General features: G+C 36.6%; 1 protein-coding gene across 1 annotated transcript in view; it reads left to right on the top strand.

The window, feature by feature from the left end:
- KCTD8 (potassium channel tetramerization domain containing 8) overlaps positions 1-17574 on the top strand; it is a 281399-nt gene extending 263825 nt beyond the window's left edge. Inside the window, exon 2 of the mRNA XM_002814712.5 lies at positions 16230-17574. Within this exon, the coding sequence (XP_002814758.3) occupies positions 16230-16690 (461 nt within the window). The 3' untranslated portion in view covers positions 16691-17574. The remainder of the gene's footprint in view (positions 1-16229) is intronic.
- Positions 17575-18563: the final 989 nt, after the last annotated feature.

The raw sequence follows: 18563 nt of genomic DNA, 5'->3' as shown, positions 1-18563 counted from the left end.
GGGTTCAAGAGCAGAGAACTTGTCTGACCTCAAATCTACCAGGGTGGGATTTTTTCCCCACCCTAATAAGCCTGAGGGTACTGCAGGAGTCCAGGGCTTGTCTCAGTCCTTATCTCAACTGCATAGGACAGACACTCCCAGAGAGGCTGTTTATAGACCTCCTCCCAGGAATACAATTGTTTTCCTAGGGTCTTAACATTTAATATTCCTTGCTAGTAAAAGAATTTAGCGATATCTCTCCTACTTGCACGTCCATTTATAGGCTTTCTGCAAGAAGAAAAATATGGCCCTTTTTGCCTGACCCTGCAGGCAGTCAAACCTTATGGTTATCTTCCCTTGTTCCTTAAAATCGCTGTTATTCTGTTATTTTTCAAGGTGCACTGATTTCATATTATTCAAACACACATGTTTTACAATCAGATTTCGTATGGTTCAAACACACATGTTTTACAATCAATTTGTACAGTTAACACAATCATCACAGGGTCCTGAGGTGACGTACATCCTCAGCTTATGAAGATAACAGGATTAAGAGATTAAAGTAAGACAGGTATAAGAAATTATAAAAGTATTAATAGAGAAGTAATAAATTTCCATGAAATCTTCACAATTTGTGTTCAGAGATTGCAGTAAAGACAGGCATAAGAAATTACAAAAGTATTAATTTGGGGAACTGATATATGTCCATGACATCTTCACAATTTATGTTCCTCTGCCACGGCTCCAGCCGGTCCCTCCATTCAGGGTCCCTGACTTCCCACAACAGCATTAAGTGTTAGAATTCTCTAATAACAAATACAAACAACATATCACTCAACTTGTTTCAGGAAGAGAGGTCTGTTATATTTCAAGGGTATTTGCATCTAATAAAATACCTACATTTATAAGATAAATTTGTTTTATAAAATGTCTATTTTATTTGGTCTAAAATACTTGTCTAACAGTGGAGTTGGTCATAGGAATCACTGAACCAGACATCCAAATACTGTCAGGATTCCCTTTCAGCTCTCATTCTCCCCTACTGTAGTTGGGACTGGGGGACTTAGTCCCCTACAGTCATATCTGAGAGCTTTTTGGCCAAAGATGTAAGGGCATTCTCATTCTTTCCCCTCAGGAACAGTTTCAAATATTCCACATATTTCATGTTATTGAATCACCCAGATTATTTACCTCGCAACCATCATCCTTACTGTAGATTAGGGGGCTGATTTGGTAGGGCATTATGATTGGCCAAGTCTAGGTTATAAACAGTATTTTAGCTGGCGATTAGGGTCTGTCATATAAGATAGATAGAGCACCACCTGTATTCTCAGACACACATACCCACACAGCCAATAAGAAATTTACTCCATCTAAACAAGTATCATTATAAACAGATCTCAACCTATCATTCACATAGGTGAAGAATTAAAGACAGGAATGCATGTGATATTTAGGCTAATATTAATTCCTCCAATTTGACTCGAATGAAGGGTGAGAGTAATAGAAAATGAAGTGTGGACTTTAAGCTGGAACTAGGCCAAGGAAAGTCTTGTCTGTGGAGCTAAAAGATTTGGATGTGTTTCTGAAAGCCATTCAGGTTTTCTGAGAACAGGTGCTATAATAAGAGCTATGTTTCAGTGCAATGTTGCTGACATCTTTGTTTAGTATGGATAAAAGGTTATAAAGATTAGAAACGAAAGGATCTCTAGAAGGTTATTACAGTTGATTCAGTAAGAGTTAATGGGGATCAAAACCATGAGAGTGAAGACTGAAGGTGAGGAAAATGATTGAGGTATTATCAAAGTATCAAGAGGACTAGATAACTGTTCGCTGGGGGAGGGAATCAGTAGAGGGGTAGAAATTGGAATAGCAAAAATGACTCTGAGATTTGAAACCTGAGTAGTTAAGAAGACTGTGGTGCTTCTATAAAAATAGGAAAATAGAAAGCATAAGAGGAGGAACTGGTTTAAGAGAAAAAGAATAATAGAGGTTATTTTTTGACATGATTTTTTTGACATTTAGAAGATGTCCAAAGGCAGTAAAAACATGAGACTAGAATGACAAGGAATGATCATGTTCTGGAAATATGTGTAGAGTCGGCTATAGAGAGAGACAGTTCTGTGATTGTGAGTGTGTATGCATGTGTGTTGGAATGAGTAGATGGGTGGCTATGTTTGAATGTTTGTAGAAAGAGAAAATAGAGTCTTATGGGAACAGAAATAAGGTGAAGTGGCTATGCCTATTAACCTCATTATTCAAGTAATGGTTGATCTGTATAATTGGAGAGAACTTTGACTAGATATGATAATTGTTTTCCAAAATATTAAGGACCTTTAGTTGAAAGCAGGGAATAGATTCATTCTATGTTGCTCCAGAAGGTAGAAATGGAATTAGTGAATGGCACTATTTGAGGAGACAAATTATGGCTGAGTATAGGAAATTTTTAACATTAAGGACACCCACAAAGTAGAATGATTTGCAGTACAATATTCTGGGCTTATCACTACTATAGGAGCTTAAAGAACAGGATAATAATTCGATAGAGCCTGCAAAACATTTTATTTTAATAGAACAATTAAGATTCTGCAATTCAGATCCAATATCATGCAGTTATTAAGGACAATATTATGTTCACCTATATAAGATGACATAACTCAATATCTACCAAGGGCCAAGAATTACACTAAATCACTTGTATTCGTTTCTATTGGCTACTGTGACAAATTACCATAAGCTTGGTGACTTACAAAACCAGAAATTTATTCTCTCACAGACTCCAGAGTCTGAAGTCAGTTTCACTAGGCTGAAATTAAGGTGTCAGCAGGGCTACACTATCTCGAGAAGTTCTAGGGAAAAATTTGTTGTTTGCTTCTGATGGAAGCTGACATTCCAGGATTTGTAGCTGCATCACTCCAACCTCTGATTCCATGGACACATTGCCCCCTTCTCCTCTGTAAGTATCAGATCTTTCACTGCCTCCCTCTTGTAAGGATACCACTGATTGACTTTAGGGTCCAGTGGGATAATCCAGAATAATTTCACCATCTCAAAATCCTTAATTACCTCTACAAAGACTTTTTCGTGGAAAGTGACATTTATAGGTTCCAGGGATTCGGGCCTGCTATCTTTTATGGAACCACTTTTTAGCCTACTACAAAGGCCTTCCTCACATTTATCTTGACTTAAAGTAACCCCAGGAGGCAGGTGCCGTATTTCTATTCCTTTTTAGACAGAATAGGAAAATGAACCTTAAAGACACATTTGGCACCTAGCTAATACATGTCAGAACTTCACATCAAGCACAATTCTGCTCCATTCAAAAGCTGGGCACTTTTTTATTGTACTATGAAATGAAATTAAGCCCTGCTATGCACATATATGCCTTCATCTTTCCTTCATCATGATGATTCTGCACCGAGCTGCTGCCTTAACAGGCACACTTTTATAAATTTCAAAGTGAAAGGAAGCGGCACTCATCTTCAATAGTATGACAGCTACAAGAAGTTGCGTATGGTTGAGGATTGTTGGAAATACTTGAAAACATTTATTGGCAGGCAGGCACTTAAGATCTGAAGAGATCCAACAAATAAAAATCCACTCAACTATGGCTCCTGCTGGCAATTGTTGCTGCTCCTGCAACACAAGAGTGTTAGACTGTTTTTTGTGTGTGTGCATGTATATATATATATATGTGTGTGTGTGTGTGTGTGTGTGTGTGTCTGTTTACCTCTTCCACAACCTCTGCTTCCCTTATTGTCACTGAGAGATTTTTTCCTCAGGTCTAAGGCAGCTGTTTGGTATTGCACAACAGGCAACAATAAGTTACAACCAGAGTGGTTTTATGTTCATATAAATTTGTTATACACAGCCCTCGTAAGTGTACTCCCAACCTATATTAACAGAGTGCCTTCTTTTTCCCTCCCGGAGCCACCAGACATGTTGTAGAGACAACATCTCAATCCTTGCCAAGCACCTTGTAGGTGTTATGATCCACATTTTATAGATGTGAAACAAGCAAGCATAGGCTGTGTTCACAAATTAGAAAACCAAATAAATCATCCTTCTCATAAAACATGTACTTGTAAAAAAGAAGGTCATTAGAAGGTTGCTACCTGGGCATGTGAAAAACAACTTTGCCAATGTCAGTGATAAAGAATAGTAGATTCAGACGTGGGAACCTTGGAAGAAGCAGAGAGTAGTTCGGTAGTCTTCATTCCAAATTCCAAAAGGAGCCTAGGCATCTTTGTGTGGAGTTTTTGTTTTTGATTTAAGCACGAGAAGGGTGAATGTGGATAGAATCCTAGCTTCCATGGGGGAAATGAAGAGACGAGTTTTAAATGAAGAGCTCTTGCAAGGTGTCTGTAACAACTTTGTATGTGATAAAGGCTTCTGAGAGGACAAATGAACACCTAATATGTTTTCTACTACGAGTATGAGGTACAATCATGTAAGTAAGGTAGCGTTCTTCTGCAGAAAAAAGAAAATTATTTTTCCACATTATGTGTGTTTCTCAAGTAATTTATTTCTCTTTAATAAACTAAAAGGGATAAGGTAGGAACTTTGCCAAAGGAATATTTTCATTAACTGGAGAGACTGTGAGGCTCTTCTTATGACTCACTGCTAAATGGTTTATCTTCAACTCCCCCCATTTCTTTGTTTTTGTTACACTCCTTAAGCTGAGTTACACTCCTCAAGCTGAGTTACACTCGGGTTTATATATTTTGGTTAAAACAAAATAAAATAAAACAAAAAGAAACTTCTTTAGGAATAAAGTAATCCCCTGTGTGCTTAGACAATATTTTGTAGATAATATTAATTTCATTTAATTCAGTTAGATAAACGGTTACTGAATTATTATGAGCCTAGCCATGTGGTGATGCTTCAGGAAATACCAAAACGAAAAGGAAAAACTCTCTATCCCATAAGTGACTATGAAACGGGAAAAATTCCCTTGTCCCCCTGGCAGGGCATGTGATGCGGGGGTGACTCACTTCTTCACTGCCCCACTGCTCAAAACCCCTAGGGGGAGCATGCAGACGGGCAGGTCGTGGGGAGTGTGGGCTCCGACCCCACAGCAGTGTCTAGGGGTGAATGTTTACAGCTCCTTAGGCCCCAGAGGGCACGTTACAGTGTGTTCTTTTAGTTTCGCCATCTATAGGCGGCTTGCGTTAATCAGCTCAATTAGACCCTCTGCCTTATCGCAAGGACAGAGGGCTTTCTGTATCCCAGGGTTCTTGCCTTGCTGTACCAGAAAAATTGGGTTACATGTGGGCTTGGAGCATGAGTGCAAGTTTTTATTGAGTGTTGGAAGTAGCTCTCTGCAGATGATGGGGAGCCAGCAGGGGAATGCAGTGGAGAAGTGTTTTTTGCCTGGAGTAAGGCGACGCAATTCTCCTCCGACTGCTTCCGCCAAATTCCCCTCAGCCGCCGCCACATCGTTCCCCCAGTTGAGGACCTGCCGGCGTCTGCCAGTGCCTGTCGGTGCGCTCTTCCGCTCCTCCGCTCCTCTCGACATTCAGCCACCTGTGTGCTGTTCTGCCAGTGTGTTCTTCTCGATGTCCAGCCTCTTGTGTCTGTGCCGGCTAGGGTCTTGAGGTTTTTCTAGGCCCAGGATGGGGGCGTGACAGACCAGAGTAGTCTTGGAAAATGCACATTTGGGTACGAAAACAGGGGTGCCTGTCTTTACCTAGGTCTGTGGGCACAGGCCCGACGGTGGAGACCTCGCCAGGGACCCCGCCCTTTTCCTCCCAGCACTTCCCTGTGCCGCTCCAGTATTAACTATATTAGTGTGTATGTGTTTTGTGTGTGTGTTTGTGTGTGTGTGATGGGGCAGAACACAGGGATGAAAGTTAAACTGAGTACAGAAATAACTATTATTTAAGACAAAATAGGCTCAGTACCTTGAGATGGATTAAAACAAACAGCTATGGGTTATTAAAAAAAAAGCAGGATATCACAAGGAATTACATCCAAATATAATGAGAAGTTTTATGCTGAAAGCAACATATGGATTAGGCTTTGAAGGATAGCTAAAAGGGGCACGGGCAAGAAAAGAATGCAGTCCAGAGAAAAGCAAGCATTGGTAGAGCGAGGCATTCACCAGAAACAAGTATATTGGAGTCACCAAAGGGTGAGCACTAAAATATGGGCTGGGGTTATTTGTGTTAGGCTGAAGATAGTCTCCAGAGCCAAGATGTCACAATCAAATTTTATCCTATGTGCAGAGGAACTATTTAGAAGGTTTTTGAACAAGGATATACTTAATGGAATTAGGTTTCAGGAATACATATTTAGCAATGGCGTTGAGAATAGTTTGAAGTAAGACTAAAGTGGAGTCAGAGAATTGGTTAGGAAATATAATGAGAAATAATGAGAAAGCTGTCATAGGTGGTGGAAATTGGAACAGAGATGAACAGATAGATTCAAGAGTTGCTGTAATGGTAGAATTGATAAGACATGACAAGTGTTTGCAAATAAAAGATAAATCCACTGGATAGCCAAAGGTGAATGTGCGCATGGTCTACGGAAATAACTGGGTCATAGGAAGATACTGACTTGTAGAATGAGAGAAAGGCAATAAAATTGTTTTTGGAAACCTCTTCTAATATATGTCTTACTAAACAAATATATTTTCTGTGATATTTCTTTTCTTGTGCTGCATTATGTTTTCTCTGATATTTCTTTTCTTATGCTGCATTACATTTGCTTATGCACATTACTATTATAGTATTGTTTAATCAGTGATAATACAAATCAGCCTCCTGAACTGTCTGAGTAATACATGCCATCTAAGCCCTCATGGAAATTATAAACTCTGAGGGATATGGGACGCCAGAAGTGTGACCTCGGGACCAATTTTTATGTGTGGGTGGTGGGAGCATTCTTGCTACTCTGTGGACATCAAAATGAATATTTACTAACCTAAAAGATGGTAAATGCTAACTGCCAAGTGAGTGATGCAATTAGTATTAAATACTATAGAAATTCAGAGGCATGAAAATGATTTTACTGATTTTGTTAAGCAACTATTCTGATGAAGGCACCGTGAGAGAATAGAAAAGCACAGTTTCTGCCTTTGAGGAGTTTACAATTAAAGACTGAGAGCCACACTATGAGTAGGTAAATATGATAAAAATTAACAAGTTCAGGGAGTATCAGAACAGTGGGTTGGGGCTGACCATGTCAGGATGAAAAAAGGAATATGACCATGTTTCTCTTTTCAAGTCACTCTTCTTTTTCTTTTCTTTTCTTTTCTTTTGTTATACTCTTTCACTCATAGAAGTGGCTAAGTAATGCTAATGGAAATTATAGAAAACATAAATAAATGAGTTCAATTTTTCTCAAATATAAATTAATTTTATTCATTTGTCTTCAATTCTAAAATGAAAACGTCTCCTCTATGACCTGTAAGTTTCAATGTAGCGTGGCAGTTTTACTGATTAATTAAAAATGACCCCATTCCTTAGCTCACTCCAATCACAAATCAACTTCTTTTTATTTTACTCCTTGCTCCCTCGTCCATGCCCTATTCACATATTAGCTACATCTGCACTTGTCACCCCAAGCCTGAACTACTTGATATCAGGGACCATGGTCGTGCAGGTGTGTGTGCACATGTGTGTGTGTCCCCACCGTTGTAGCTAACACTATGCCTTATACATAGTAGGCGCTCAGTAAATGTTTGTGAAATCAAAATGGAGTTTTTCCCTTTTGACTCAAGTGCTTAATACTTAGAAGCATGTGGTGCTAATATTTAAGATAGATTGGTTCATTCTGTTTAAGTACCACATAACCATTCACACATCATTGAGTTTAGTACTATTAAAGGATAATTTCCCTTCTAGGAATTGTGACTGTTGCAGACACATTTTACATACCTATCATGTTTTATCATCACTGGGCAGGTAAAGAGATTAAAATGAAAAGTTTTTTTTTTTTCAAATGTGCAGCTGTGTACATAGACTTCATTTGGAAATGCTTGTGTATTCAAGGAAAAAATATAGACATACTCTTATAAACATCCCCACACTTAGAACTACCCAGAAATCATGCAGCCTTTTTAAAGACAAAAATATTGACATTTAGTTTCTCTACCTCAGTATCTATTCAAATGACTGGGAAAAGCTATCTTTTCCACTTTTCTATTTTAATATAATAAAACCCAAGGGAATTGATCAAAAGCCCTGTTTTGCTGAGTTTTACAAGTTTGGGCCCATTGTGATATTTTCTATTTGTGACATTTTACTTAATATAATGTTTTTTACTACTGCTCTTAATTCACACATTTTTGATAGCTTATACCAGGGCCTTTGTGTTTTATTTTCTTAAATACCCTTTTGAACATAAAAATGTAATATTTCATAGCCTCTCAAATCTACATGTGTGATAGATGATTCTTGACTATAAACTAATAGTTTACTTTGTATAGAACTTTACAGCTTACAAATTGCATTCACATATATTATCTCATTTGCTTCTTACCATAGCCATGTGACTAGATATTTCTATTTTAATTTCATTTTTAATAGATAAAAATTTGAGAACAAAAGAAACTAAGAGATCTGTCTGCAATTCATATGTGCATAGGTGTTACGTGCAGACCCAGAATCAGTGTGGAAACATTACAATTATCCAATCAGTACTCTCAGTATTCAGGTGAACAAATTGACCATGTCATGGCCAATTAGCACATGGATATTTACATTGAATAATAGTAATTAGCATTTTTCGGCATTTATACATGCCAGACTGATTTAAAGTACTTAATATATGTTAGGTCATTTAATCCTAGCTAAAACTATTTGATGTTTAAACATGAGGAGACTGAGGCCCAAGGAAAGTAAGCAACTTGCTTAGAATAACAAATCTAGTAGGTTTTTAAACTGAGATGTGAACCCAGACAGTCTGCACTATGCGGCCTTAAGTATCGTTCTTTTTGCTGGCAATTCACCAGTAAGAATAGATGTAATTAAACAGACATAAATTAATAATGTTTTCTAGGACTATACTTACTGTCAGTGAACTTGCAGAAAATTATCCTTGACCCCTAAAATTCTTTTAAATATCATAGTAGTAATCGAATTTGTTTCCTTGTTCTGTGGTAATTTCTATTCATGGTAACCTTTTAACGCTTAATATTTGATCAGAATTTTACAGCTTGGAAAATCTCCTCCTATTCATTATATAATTTAGAATTACAGACTCTTATAACATAAAAGAACTTAGGGGACAACCCCAAAATATTAACCAAAAAGAACAGAATATTGTAGAGGTTACATGACCAACAGAAAGTTCTTGCTTGGTTGGAGTGGCCGAACCGGGCTCAAACCCAGATCTTCCAAGGTTATTCCCCTAGTGATGAAAAAATGTCAGCCTAATAAATGCATCTAAGTGTGTGTGTGTGTGTGTGTGTGTGTATGTGTGTATGTGCATGTATGTATACTGACTGTTCTTCAAAAATAATATTGGAGAGGCATGACCTAGGTAGCTAGTTTGCAGATCTCCTAGTTAAGACTGTACTTGCCATTTACAAATGCTCAATGGATGGAGCATTCCTGGATGGATATCCTAGTTTATTTAATAGCAAATAATCAAATGAAAAGTTGATTAATTGTTCCAATATTTGAAAGTTTCTAGGTGTACCTATTTATCTAACTATTTAAAATAATTAACTCTTGTTTTTACAGATAAATCTTAGGTTAATATGAGACTTGCTTATTCACTAATCTGTTGCTTACACTTCAATAAATGGTGATGAGTTCTTTATATGATGGAAGAAATCCTAGCTGATGAGATCACCAAAACATACTTATATTTTCTTTTTTAAACCAAGTATATTGGGTGCCCTAACTCACAGGGCAAAATGCTTTCAGGAAGATGTTTCAGGTATATATTTGATTCTATTACTAGTTGAAGAGACACAGAGACATTTCTAATAGTCATGTTTTTCCCATATATTCACTAGTTGGTGATATTTAAATTATCATTCGTGTGGTGCTTAAAGCATGTCAAGTGGCTTTGGGAGACTGAATAAAATAATATAAAATTAAAGTTTTAAATTATCCCTGGAAGCCTGCAATTAGCAGGCATCCACAAGAAAACTGGGCAACTAGAGTAATCATTATTTACCTAATTAATTTTTCTCAATTTCATGTCATAAAAAGCAGATAAATCAGTTTAAGTTATTGTATCTTAGTCCCAATTTAAATCTACTAAGTGATCAATAATAATTTAAAGTATGCTTAAATGGATAGCAATTAAAACTGATAGCATAAATCCAAAAAAGACTATTAGTGATCCCTAATGATTTATACAAAGAGCAGTCATATTATTCTATTCTTTCAAAGATGTACACAAAATAAAGCCAAGCATTCTCTTTTAAGTCATTATATAAACCTCCGAATCTATTTGGTCTGATTGGGAGTTCACCTTGCCTAAAGATATTGTATTAAATAGGATTAGCAAAATGTGAAAGAACATGAATATATATATATATATAAAATATATATAAAACATATACATAACATGAATATATGTTATATGTTAATATATATTTGTTAATTCTAATTAATGTGTATAACTATTTTAAGTTATTTTTAATTTTAAAGCTCTTAAAATCACAGTAAATTCAGGTTCCCCTTTTCTTCATAGTTCTTGAAGTCTGTAGAAAGAGATATTCTAGAATATCCCAAGCATTTCAAACACTGTATAATTATAAAATACTATTCTTTAATAGACTCTATTTCCGACCATGCCCTGGCTCATATTATTTGTCATTGGAAAGACAAGAGGGAGGAGAAGAGAGAGACATAGATGACTTTTTCAAAGGTGGCAAAGAAAATTTGAAAGTAAAAAGTGAAAAAAAAAAAAAAGCTAGTATAGGAAATTCAGTTAGACCCATTTGGTATGGAGTGCATCTTAGTTCATCTTCCCAGAAAATTATGGGGATCCTTGGCCACACATGTAAAATCTTTTCTCTACATCTTTTTGTCCTCACCCACTTGGAGTTGGAGAAAGCCTGTGAACTTCATCAGGCAGAGAGCTCATCTTATCCATATTTGTGTCTCCTCCAGAACCTAGCACTATGTCTGGCACATGGTGGGTACAAAATTCTCAGCTGAATTCATTGATCCCTTCTTCAAAGAGGGCTTCCTTAATCTTCTATCTTGCACTGCAAGACCAGTTAGTTTTCAAGACACAAATGTTACATTCTATTGTCATTAAGCATTTTTTTCTTCCTCCCAGTGAATAGAAACAAATAGAATAAGGCATTTACTTTGGTAGTATCTAGTACTCTCTTTCTGAACTGTCTTTCACTTTGATATGATTGCTTTTCTGCCTGAGTAACTCTATCTAATGCTCTGTTGCCCTGCCAATAAACAGGAAATTATTTTTTTGCTCACTTATTTATCCTTAATGTAAGTTGGTTTGCTTAGATATTTGCAGTTTAATCCTTTAGTCATTATTGGGAATGAAAATCATAGATTCCTTTGATAGAGGCTTTTGGTTAAAGTATAGCAAAATATTGACAGAAAGGGTAAAAAAAACAACATTTATTTATATACTATGTTGTATTAGGGTGTTGAATTTCATGCTTGCTTGGGATCACGTTCAGCCATAAAGGTAACTAAAGAGATGCTGCATCTCCTCCACCACTCCCAGCTTCATATAAACACATACATACCAGCCCTTCACACTGAACTGGAAACCTCTAGGGATGTATATGACATATGCACATTCAAAAAATTCCACTGATATACCTTGATGTACTCTCATTGTTGAGAATCATTATACTAGATCCTTTTACATGATATCTTATTTAATCTTAAAATGCTCCTATGGGGAAAGTAGTTTTACTCATATTATAGATGAGCAAGTTAATGCTTAGAGGAGCTAAGTATCTTGTTCAAAGCCACAAGGCTAGTATTTTCTGGAGAGCCAGAATTTGAATCCAAGTCAGTAGGACTCAAAACCTATTTATTTTCAAATTTTATTGCCACATAAATCTGGTGCCACTAAAAACTGATCCTTCAAGTAACATCCCTCTAGTCAATGGAAAAGATGGCTGGTGGCCAGAGTGGGTCTGATAGAGTGGGTCTATCAGAAACCCAGGAAGAGAGAGAAGACACACTCAGCTGGGACATTAAATAACATTTAATATGGGACAGTTTACACCAGTGTAGGAAGTATACTAAGATTAGTTATGGTACCTAAATGGTTAAAACCTGTATTAGTCCATTTTCACGCTGCTGATAAAGACATGAGACTGGGAAGAAAAAGAGGTTTAATTGACTTAAAGTTCCACATGACTGAGAAGGCCTCACAATTATGGCAGAAGGCAAGGAGGAGCAAGTTATGTCTTACATGGATGGCAGCAGGCAAAGAGAGAGCTTGTGCAGGGGAACTCCTCTTTTTAAAATCATCAGGTCTCATGAGGTTTATTCACTATAGCTAGAACAGCACAAGAAAGACCCAACCCCATGATTCAATTACCTCCCACTGGGTCCCTCCCATGACAAGTGGGAGTTGTGGGAGTTACAGTTCAAGATGGTATTTGGGTTGGGGACACAGCCAAACCACATCAACACCTGTAGGCCTAAAACTATGAGCCTCAAGAGGGGTGGTAGAAGAGGGAAGGAGAAGAGAAGGGAGAGGGAGACAGAGAGAGCTTCCTGATAGGGCTGTGCCTCTAGGTCCAGGGATATAACCAGATCGTCACATTCCTGGGAGTGGGGTGGGGTTAGGGTGTTGTCTTGCTAGTCTTTGCTGTTGACTGAATCCAACTGAGAGCCAGAAGGCAAGGGAGCTTAAGAACATAGTCTGTACCCATCAGCCACTGTGGACAAAGGAGAATAGAGAATGGATCTGGTTAAGTCCAGCACAGAGTGTTAGCAGTGCATTTTCTCCACCCTACCCCAAAGTCTCAGCTGACTCTCCTTGACAGAGAGAGGCTTAAAACAAATAAAACCCTGTTGTATAGTTTGAAGTCAGGTAGCGTGATGCCTCCAGCTTTGTTCTTTTGGGTTAGGATTGACTTGGCGATGCGGGCTCTTTTTTGGTTCCATATGAACTTTAAAGTAGTTTTTTCCAATTCTGTGAAGAAAGTCATTGGTAACTTGATGGGGATGGCATTGAATCTGTAAATTACCTTGGGAAGGATGGCCATTTTCATGATATTGATTCTTCCTACCCATGAGCATGGAATGCTCTTCCATTTGTTTGTATCCTCTTTTATTTCCTTGAGCAGTGGTTTGTAGTTCTCCTTGAAGAGGTCCTTCACATCCCTTGTAAGTTGGATTCCTAGGTATTTTATTCTCTTTGAAGCAATTGTGAATGGGAGTTCACTCATGATTTGGCTCTCTGTTTCTCTGTTATTGATGTATAAGAATGCTTGTGATTTTTGTACATTGATTTTGTATCCTGAGACTTTGCTGAAGTTGCTTATCAGCTTAAGGAGATTTCGGGCTGAGACAATGGGGTTTTCTAGATATACTATCATGTCATCTGCAAACAAGGACAATTTGACTTCCTCTTTTCCTAATTGAATACCCTTGATTTCCTTCTCTTGCCTAATTGCCCTGGCCAGAACTTCCAACACTATGTTGAAATGCTCACCATCACTGGCCATCAGAGAAATGCAAATCAAAACCACAATGAGATACCATCTCACACCAGTTAGAATGGCAATCATTAAAAAGTCAGGAAACAACAGGTGCTGGAGAGGATGTGGAGAAATAGGAACACTTTTACACTGTTGGTGGGACTGTAAACTAGTTCAACCCTTGTGGAAGTCAGTGTGGCGATTCCTCAGGGATCTAGAACTAGAAATTCCATTCGACCCAGCCATCCCATTACTGGGTATATACCCAAAGGACTATAAATCATGCTGCTATAAAGACACATGCACATGTATGTTTATTGCGGCATTATTCACAATAGCGAAGACTTGGAACCAACCCAAATGTCCAACAATGATAGACTGGATTAAGAAAATGTGGCACATATACACCATGGAATACTATGCAGCCATAAAAAATGATGAGTTCACGTCCTTTGTAGGGACATGAATGAAATTGGAAATCATCATTCTCAGTAAACTATCGCAAGAACAAAAAACCAAACAGCGCATATTCTCACTCATAGGTGGGAACTGAACAATGAGAACACATGGACACAGGAATGGGAACATCACACTTCTGGGACTGTTGTGGGGTGGGGGGAGGGGGGAGGGATAGCATTGGGAGATATACCTAATGCTAGATGACGAGTTGGTGGGTGCAGCGCACCAGCATGGCACATGTATACATATGTAACTTACCTGCACGTTGCGCATATGTACCATAGAGCCTAAAGTATAATAATAATAATAATAATAATAATGATAAAAAGAAAAAAAATAAAAATATAAAAAAAAAAAAAAACAAATAAAACCCAACAACTTTTTAAAAATATTTGGTTGCAAATACTTCTGAAATGTAATGGTGTATTTCCTTACTAAGCAATTATAACATTAGCATTTGTCCTGGTTTTATCATATTGCAGACAAAGGAAGTTTGAAATATTGCTTAAGACTTTCCCAGAGATAGATAGATAGATAGATAGATAGATAGATAGATAGATATAGAGATATAGACATATAGACATATATACTTTATGTTTCTTTGTTGTTTGTGTTTTTCAGGAGAGGGAGTCAGGTTAGTCAAGGTATAATTTACATATATAAAAGCTCAGCCATTTTAGGTATACAGTTCTATCAGTTTTCACAAATGTATACAGTCATATAATCAACACCATAATGAAGAGATAGAATATTTCCATAATTCCAAAAAGTTGTAAAACTTTTAAAAATCTTTAATTCAATATTTGGCATTGACTTATGTTTCTTCTAATTTTTGAATAGAAAAAAAATGGTGATAGAAACCAGCAGTGTTGCACATAGGAGCTGCTTTTAAGAAAAGGTTTTTTGTCTCTTAATCCTTCTGAGTAATATCAACTACCCATGATGGCTATTAACTCATTTCATATATATTAGACTGATCAGTGGTTCATAACCTTGGATGCACATTGAAATCTTAAATGACCTGATGGCCAGGTGGCACCCCATTAAATCAGGAGGCCTGGGGTTGGTTCCAAGGTATCAATAATCTGAAGCTTTGTAGGTGATTATAGTATGCATCCAAGGTTAGACCCTCTAAATTAGACTAGTTGTTCTCAAGTCTGGCTGCACAATAGAACCCCTGGGCAATTGTTTAAAAACACTGATGCCTTCCTCCTGATTCTGATTTATACAACTTGTTCAAAAGTTTGACTCTAAGAAAATAAAATAAGAGTTGAGTAATTTAGATCTCTGAATTGTTGGGCTCCATTTAATGAAGGTTTTAGAACAGCTCTGGGTATGTGGTAGTGTTTAATAAATGTTAAATGGAGATCCTAATCCCACAGTGGAGTCAGGGAGAATAAAATATGCCTCTTTTTGGAAACACACTGTGTATTTGAAATAATTATCTTGGCAAACTATCACTTTCTGAAAATTGTCTTCCTAAGTAATTTCCACCAAATGGTAGCCTTATATTTTAAGAGAATTATCATATTTCAACTATATTTTCACACCATAATATTAGGCCCCTATATATCTTATAACACTTTCACAATTTTCCTCTAGGAAATAGACATGAAATAAGATTAAGAGACTAAGAATAAGATTTAAACCAGCCTCCCCTTTGGAAGCATAAATGATGTGATTGCAGCTCTGGGCCTGGAGAATACTGCAGCTTTGTAAAATATAGCAATGGTACTTTCTTGCTTTTACAGTGGCAGAATATATATACAAAGGACACCTAGTGCAGTGGGTAGAACAAAAATGAACTAAGTGTCTAACAAAACAGATAGAGGGCTAACAAAACATTACAATTTTTTTTATATTCCAGGAACTAGTAATTAAAATAACAAAAATCTTCTTTTCAGTATGAAGCTATTGATGGTGTCTAAGACAGAAACTCTCATTAAACAAATTTCTCAAAATTTATTGTTTTGAATAATTAATCAGCATGCTGCATCTTTCAGTGTATACTAAAGACCCTATGTCTTGTATTTAATCTCACAAACCTAGACTAGTACAACAAGCACCATTTTTGTTAAAATAAATGTTCTTGGTTTAAAATAGAAAATATAGAGTTCATTTAATTTTACCTTCACATTTCTTATTCATCTGTTCTACTCTTCTTCTTTTTTTTTTTCCTCCTTTTTAGGACCACCTCAGAAAATAGTATCACCTAAACAAGAACATGAAGATAGGAAACATGACAAAGTCACTGATAAAGGAAGTGAAAGTGGGACTTCCTGTAATGAGCTCTCCACTTCCAGTTGTGACAGCCATTCAGAGGCAAGCACTCCCCAGGACAACCCGTCCAGTGCCCAGCAGGCAACAGCTCACCAACCTAACACTTTAACATTGGATCGCCCCTCTAAAAAAGCACCTGTGCAATGGATACCCCAACCAGACAAACGCAGAAACAGTGAACTCTTTCAGACACTCATCAGCAAGTCCCGGGAAACAAATCTGTCCAAAAAGAAAGTCTGTGAGAAGCTAAGTGTGGAAGAAGAAATGAAAAAGTGTATTCAGGATTTTAAAAAAATCCACATTCCAGATTATTTTCCAGAGCGCAAACGCCAATGGCAATCTGAACTGTTGCAGAAGTATGGGTTATAGTAATTATCACATTCCTGCAGTATTTTGATGACATTCAATGTTTACTACAGTGTCACCACCTGACTGATGTCCTAACAATGGTCAGTGTGATTCTTGCTGCTCTTCCTTGTTGTGAACAGTGGATGTGGGACAGTATTTTCTTTTATGTTTTTGTTGTTGTTCTTTTTAGAAACATGATTAAAAAGGAAAAAAATTAAATCAATAAGTGTTAAATCAAAATGGAATATCTGATTCAAACCATTTTACAAGAATGAAAGTAAAATGTGCATGATCAAGCTTAGTATCTTGGTTTTTGAACTCTGGTCAACTGGATATGTTTGTCATTTTGTAACTTACCAAAAACAAACCACCATATCATACCAACTAAAATGATATATGGATGAAGCAACATCAAGTAAAATTTTAGACGAGGGTTATAAGACCCAAATCTAAAGCTGTCTAAATGTTAATGCAATAAAACAAGTATTATTTTTGCATGAATACAATGTTACAAATAAATCACAAGAAATAGGGAAGATCTGTTTGTTGCTTGGAAAGAAAAAAATTACAAAAAAAGCAAAAAAAATGTTTTAGACAAAGCCTATAAATGTAAGCTGTCTAGGAGATTGAATTTTCTTTGTTCTGGATCTGTGACTTTTTTGTGTATGTGTATGGTGTTTATGTATATTAAGATGGTGTAAATATGCCTTATACTGTTATTTATGGCATCAACATTCATTTATTAATGCTACTTATGATTATTACTGTGAAATGAGTCTTTTACAACAGGCTGTGAAAATTGGTATAACGATGCTTTGAAAGATCCTATTATCATGTTAATCAAAATAATAGAGGGAAATGGTAAAGAGCTTTATGTATTTATTAAAAAAAAAAATGTATTAGAATTTCTTGATTTCTATTGACTCTTCTTTAAAAATATTCAACTGTCATCTTGTTTTCAATTTTCCTTTAAAACTCTAAGCTGTAGAATTATTTGTTCAGACTTAATGTTGACAACTTTAAACGTAATTTAAAATGGAGACAGTCAGATCCAGATAGCATTGGTATGGATTAATAAACACAGCCCACAAGAGAAAAAGTCCTCATGTAAAAATACACTAAAATGTTATTTTACCTATTAACCAGATTGAATGCTTCTCCAAAAACAACTAGTAAGTTACCTCTTACAGATCAAGGCACAAAAATGGCAATATCAAATTAAAAGGCCAGGCTTTATGAAAAATGATTTCTTCCTGGTTGTACATGTGGAAAGAAGCTTTCTTATCATAAGCCACACAATTTTGCCTTGCCATATCCACAGAAAGAAATGTATAACATCATGAAACTTCACTAAAGGAAAGGCTGAGAGAGGGTAAAACTATCTTCAAGAATTAAAGAACCCATTCTCCTCTGTAGCTGGTCAAAATGGAAGTTGAGCAGCATTTGTGGTATCATTTCTTTCAGCACAATACAATAAGATGAGCATTATCAACTCAAAGTTTAAAAAATCTTCATTCATTTTTGGATGCATTGTTAGATTTCTCACTGTACCGTTATGTAAAATATCACCTACAGTGGACTATTAAAGGAAACTAATATATATGATTTACCTTGAATTATCTATCAGATTTTAGGCAAACAGCTGCTCTCAAGTTCTGCATTTCATTTTGGGAAAGTTGGCAGTCCCAACATGGCTTGATGTAGCTGCAACACACTGGTGAAAGGATAGAGCTTGGCAGTAAGGTTTCCACAGTTCAAATCCCACCTGTACCACTTACTATCTGTGATCTTAGGGATAATGTGGAAAATAAAGGGGCATAATACCATAGAAAACATTTAAATGATGTAATTGAAGTAAAGCATCACCAGTACTACTGGAGCTGGAGAGAAAAAA

Source organism: Pongo abelii, chromosome 3 (assembly GCF_028885655.2).
Source record: "Pongo abelii isolate AG06213 chromosome 3, NHGRI_mPonAbe1-v2.0_pri, whole genome shotgun sequence".
Taxonomy (NCBI): Eukaryota; Metazoa; Chordata; class Mammalia; order Primates; family Hominidae; genus Pongo; species Pongo abelii.
This window is presented reverse-complemented; position numbering and strand designations above follow the sequence as displayed.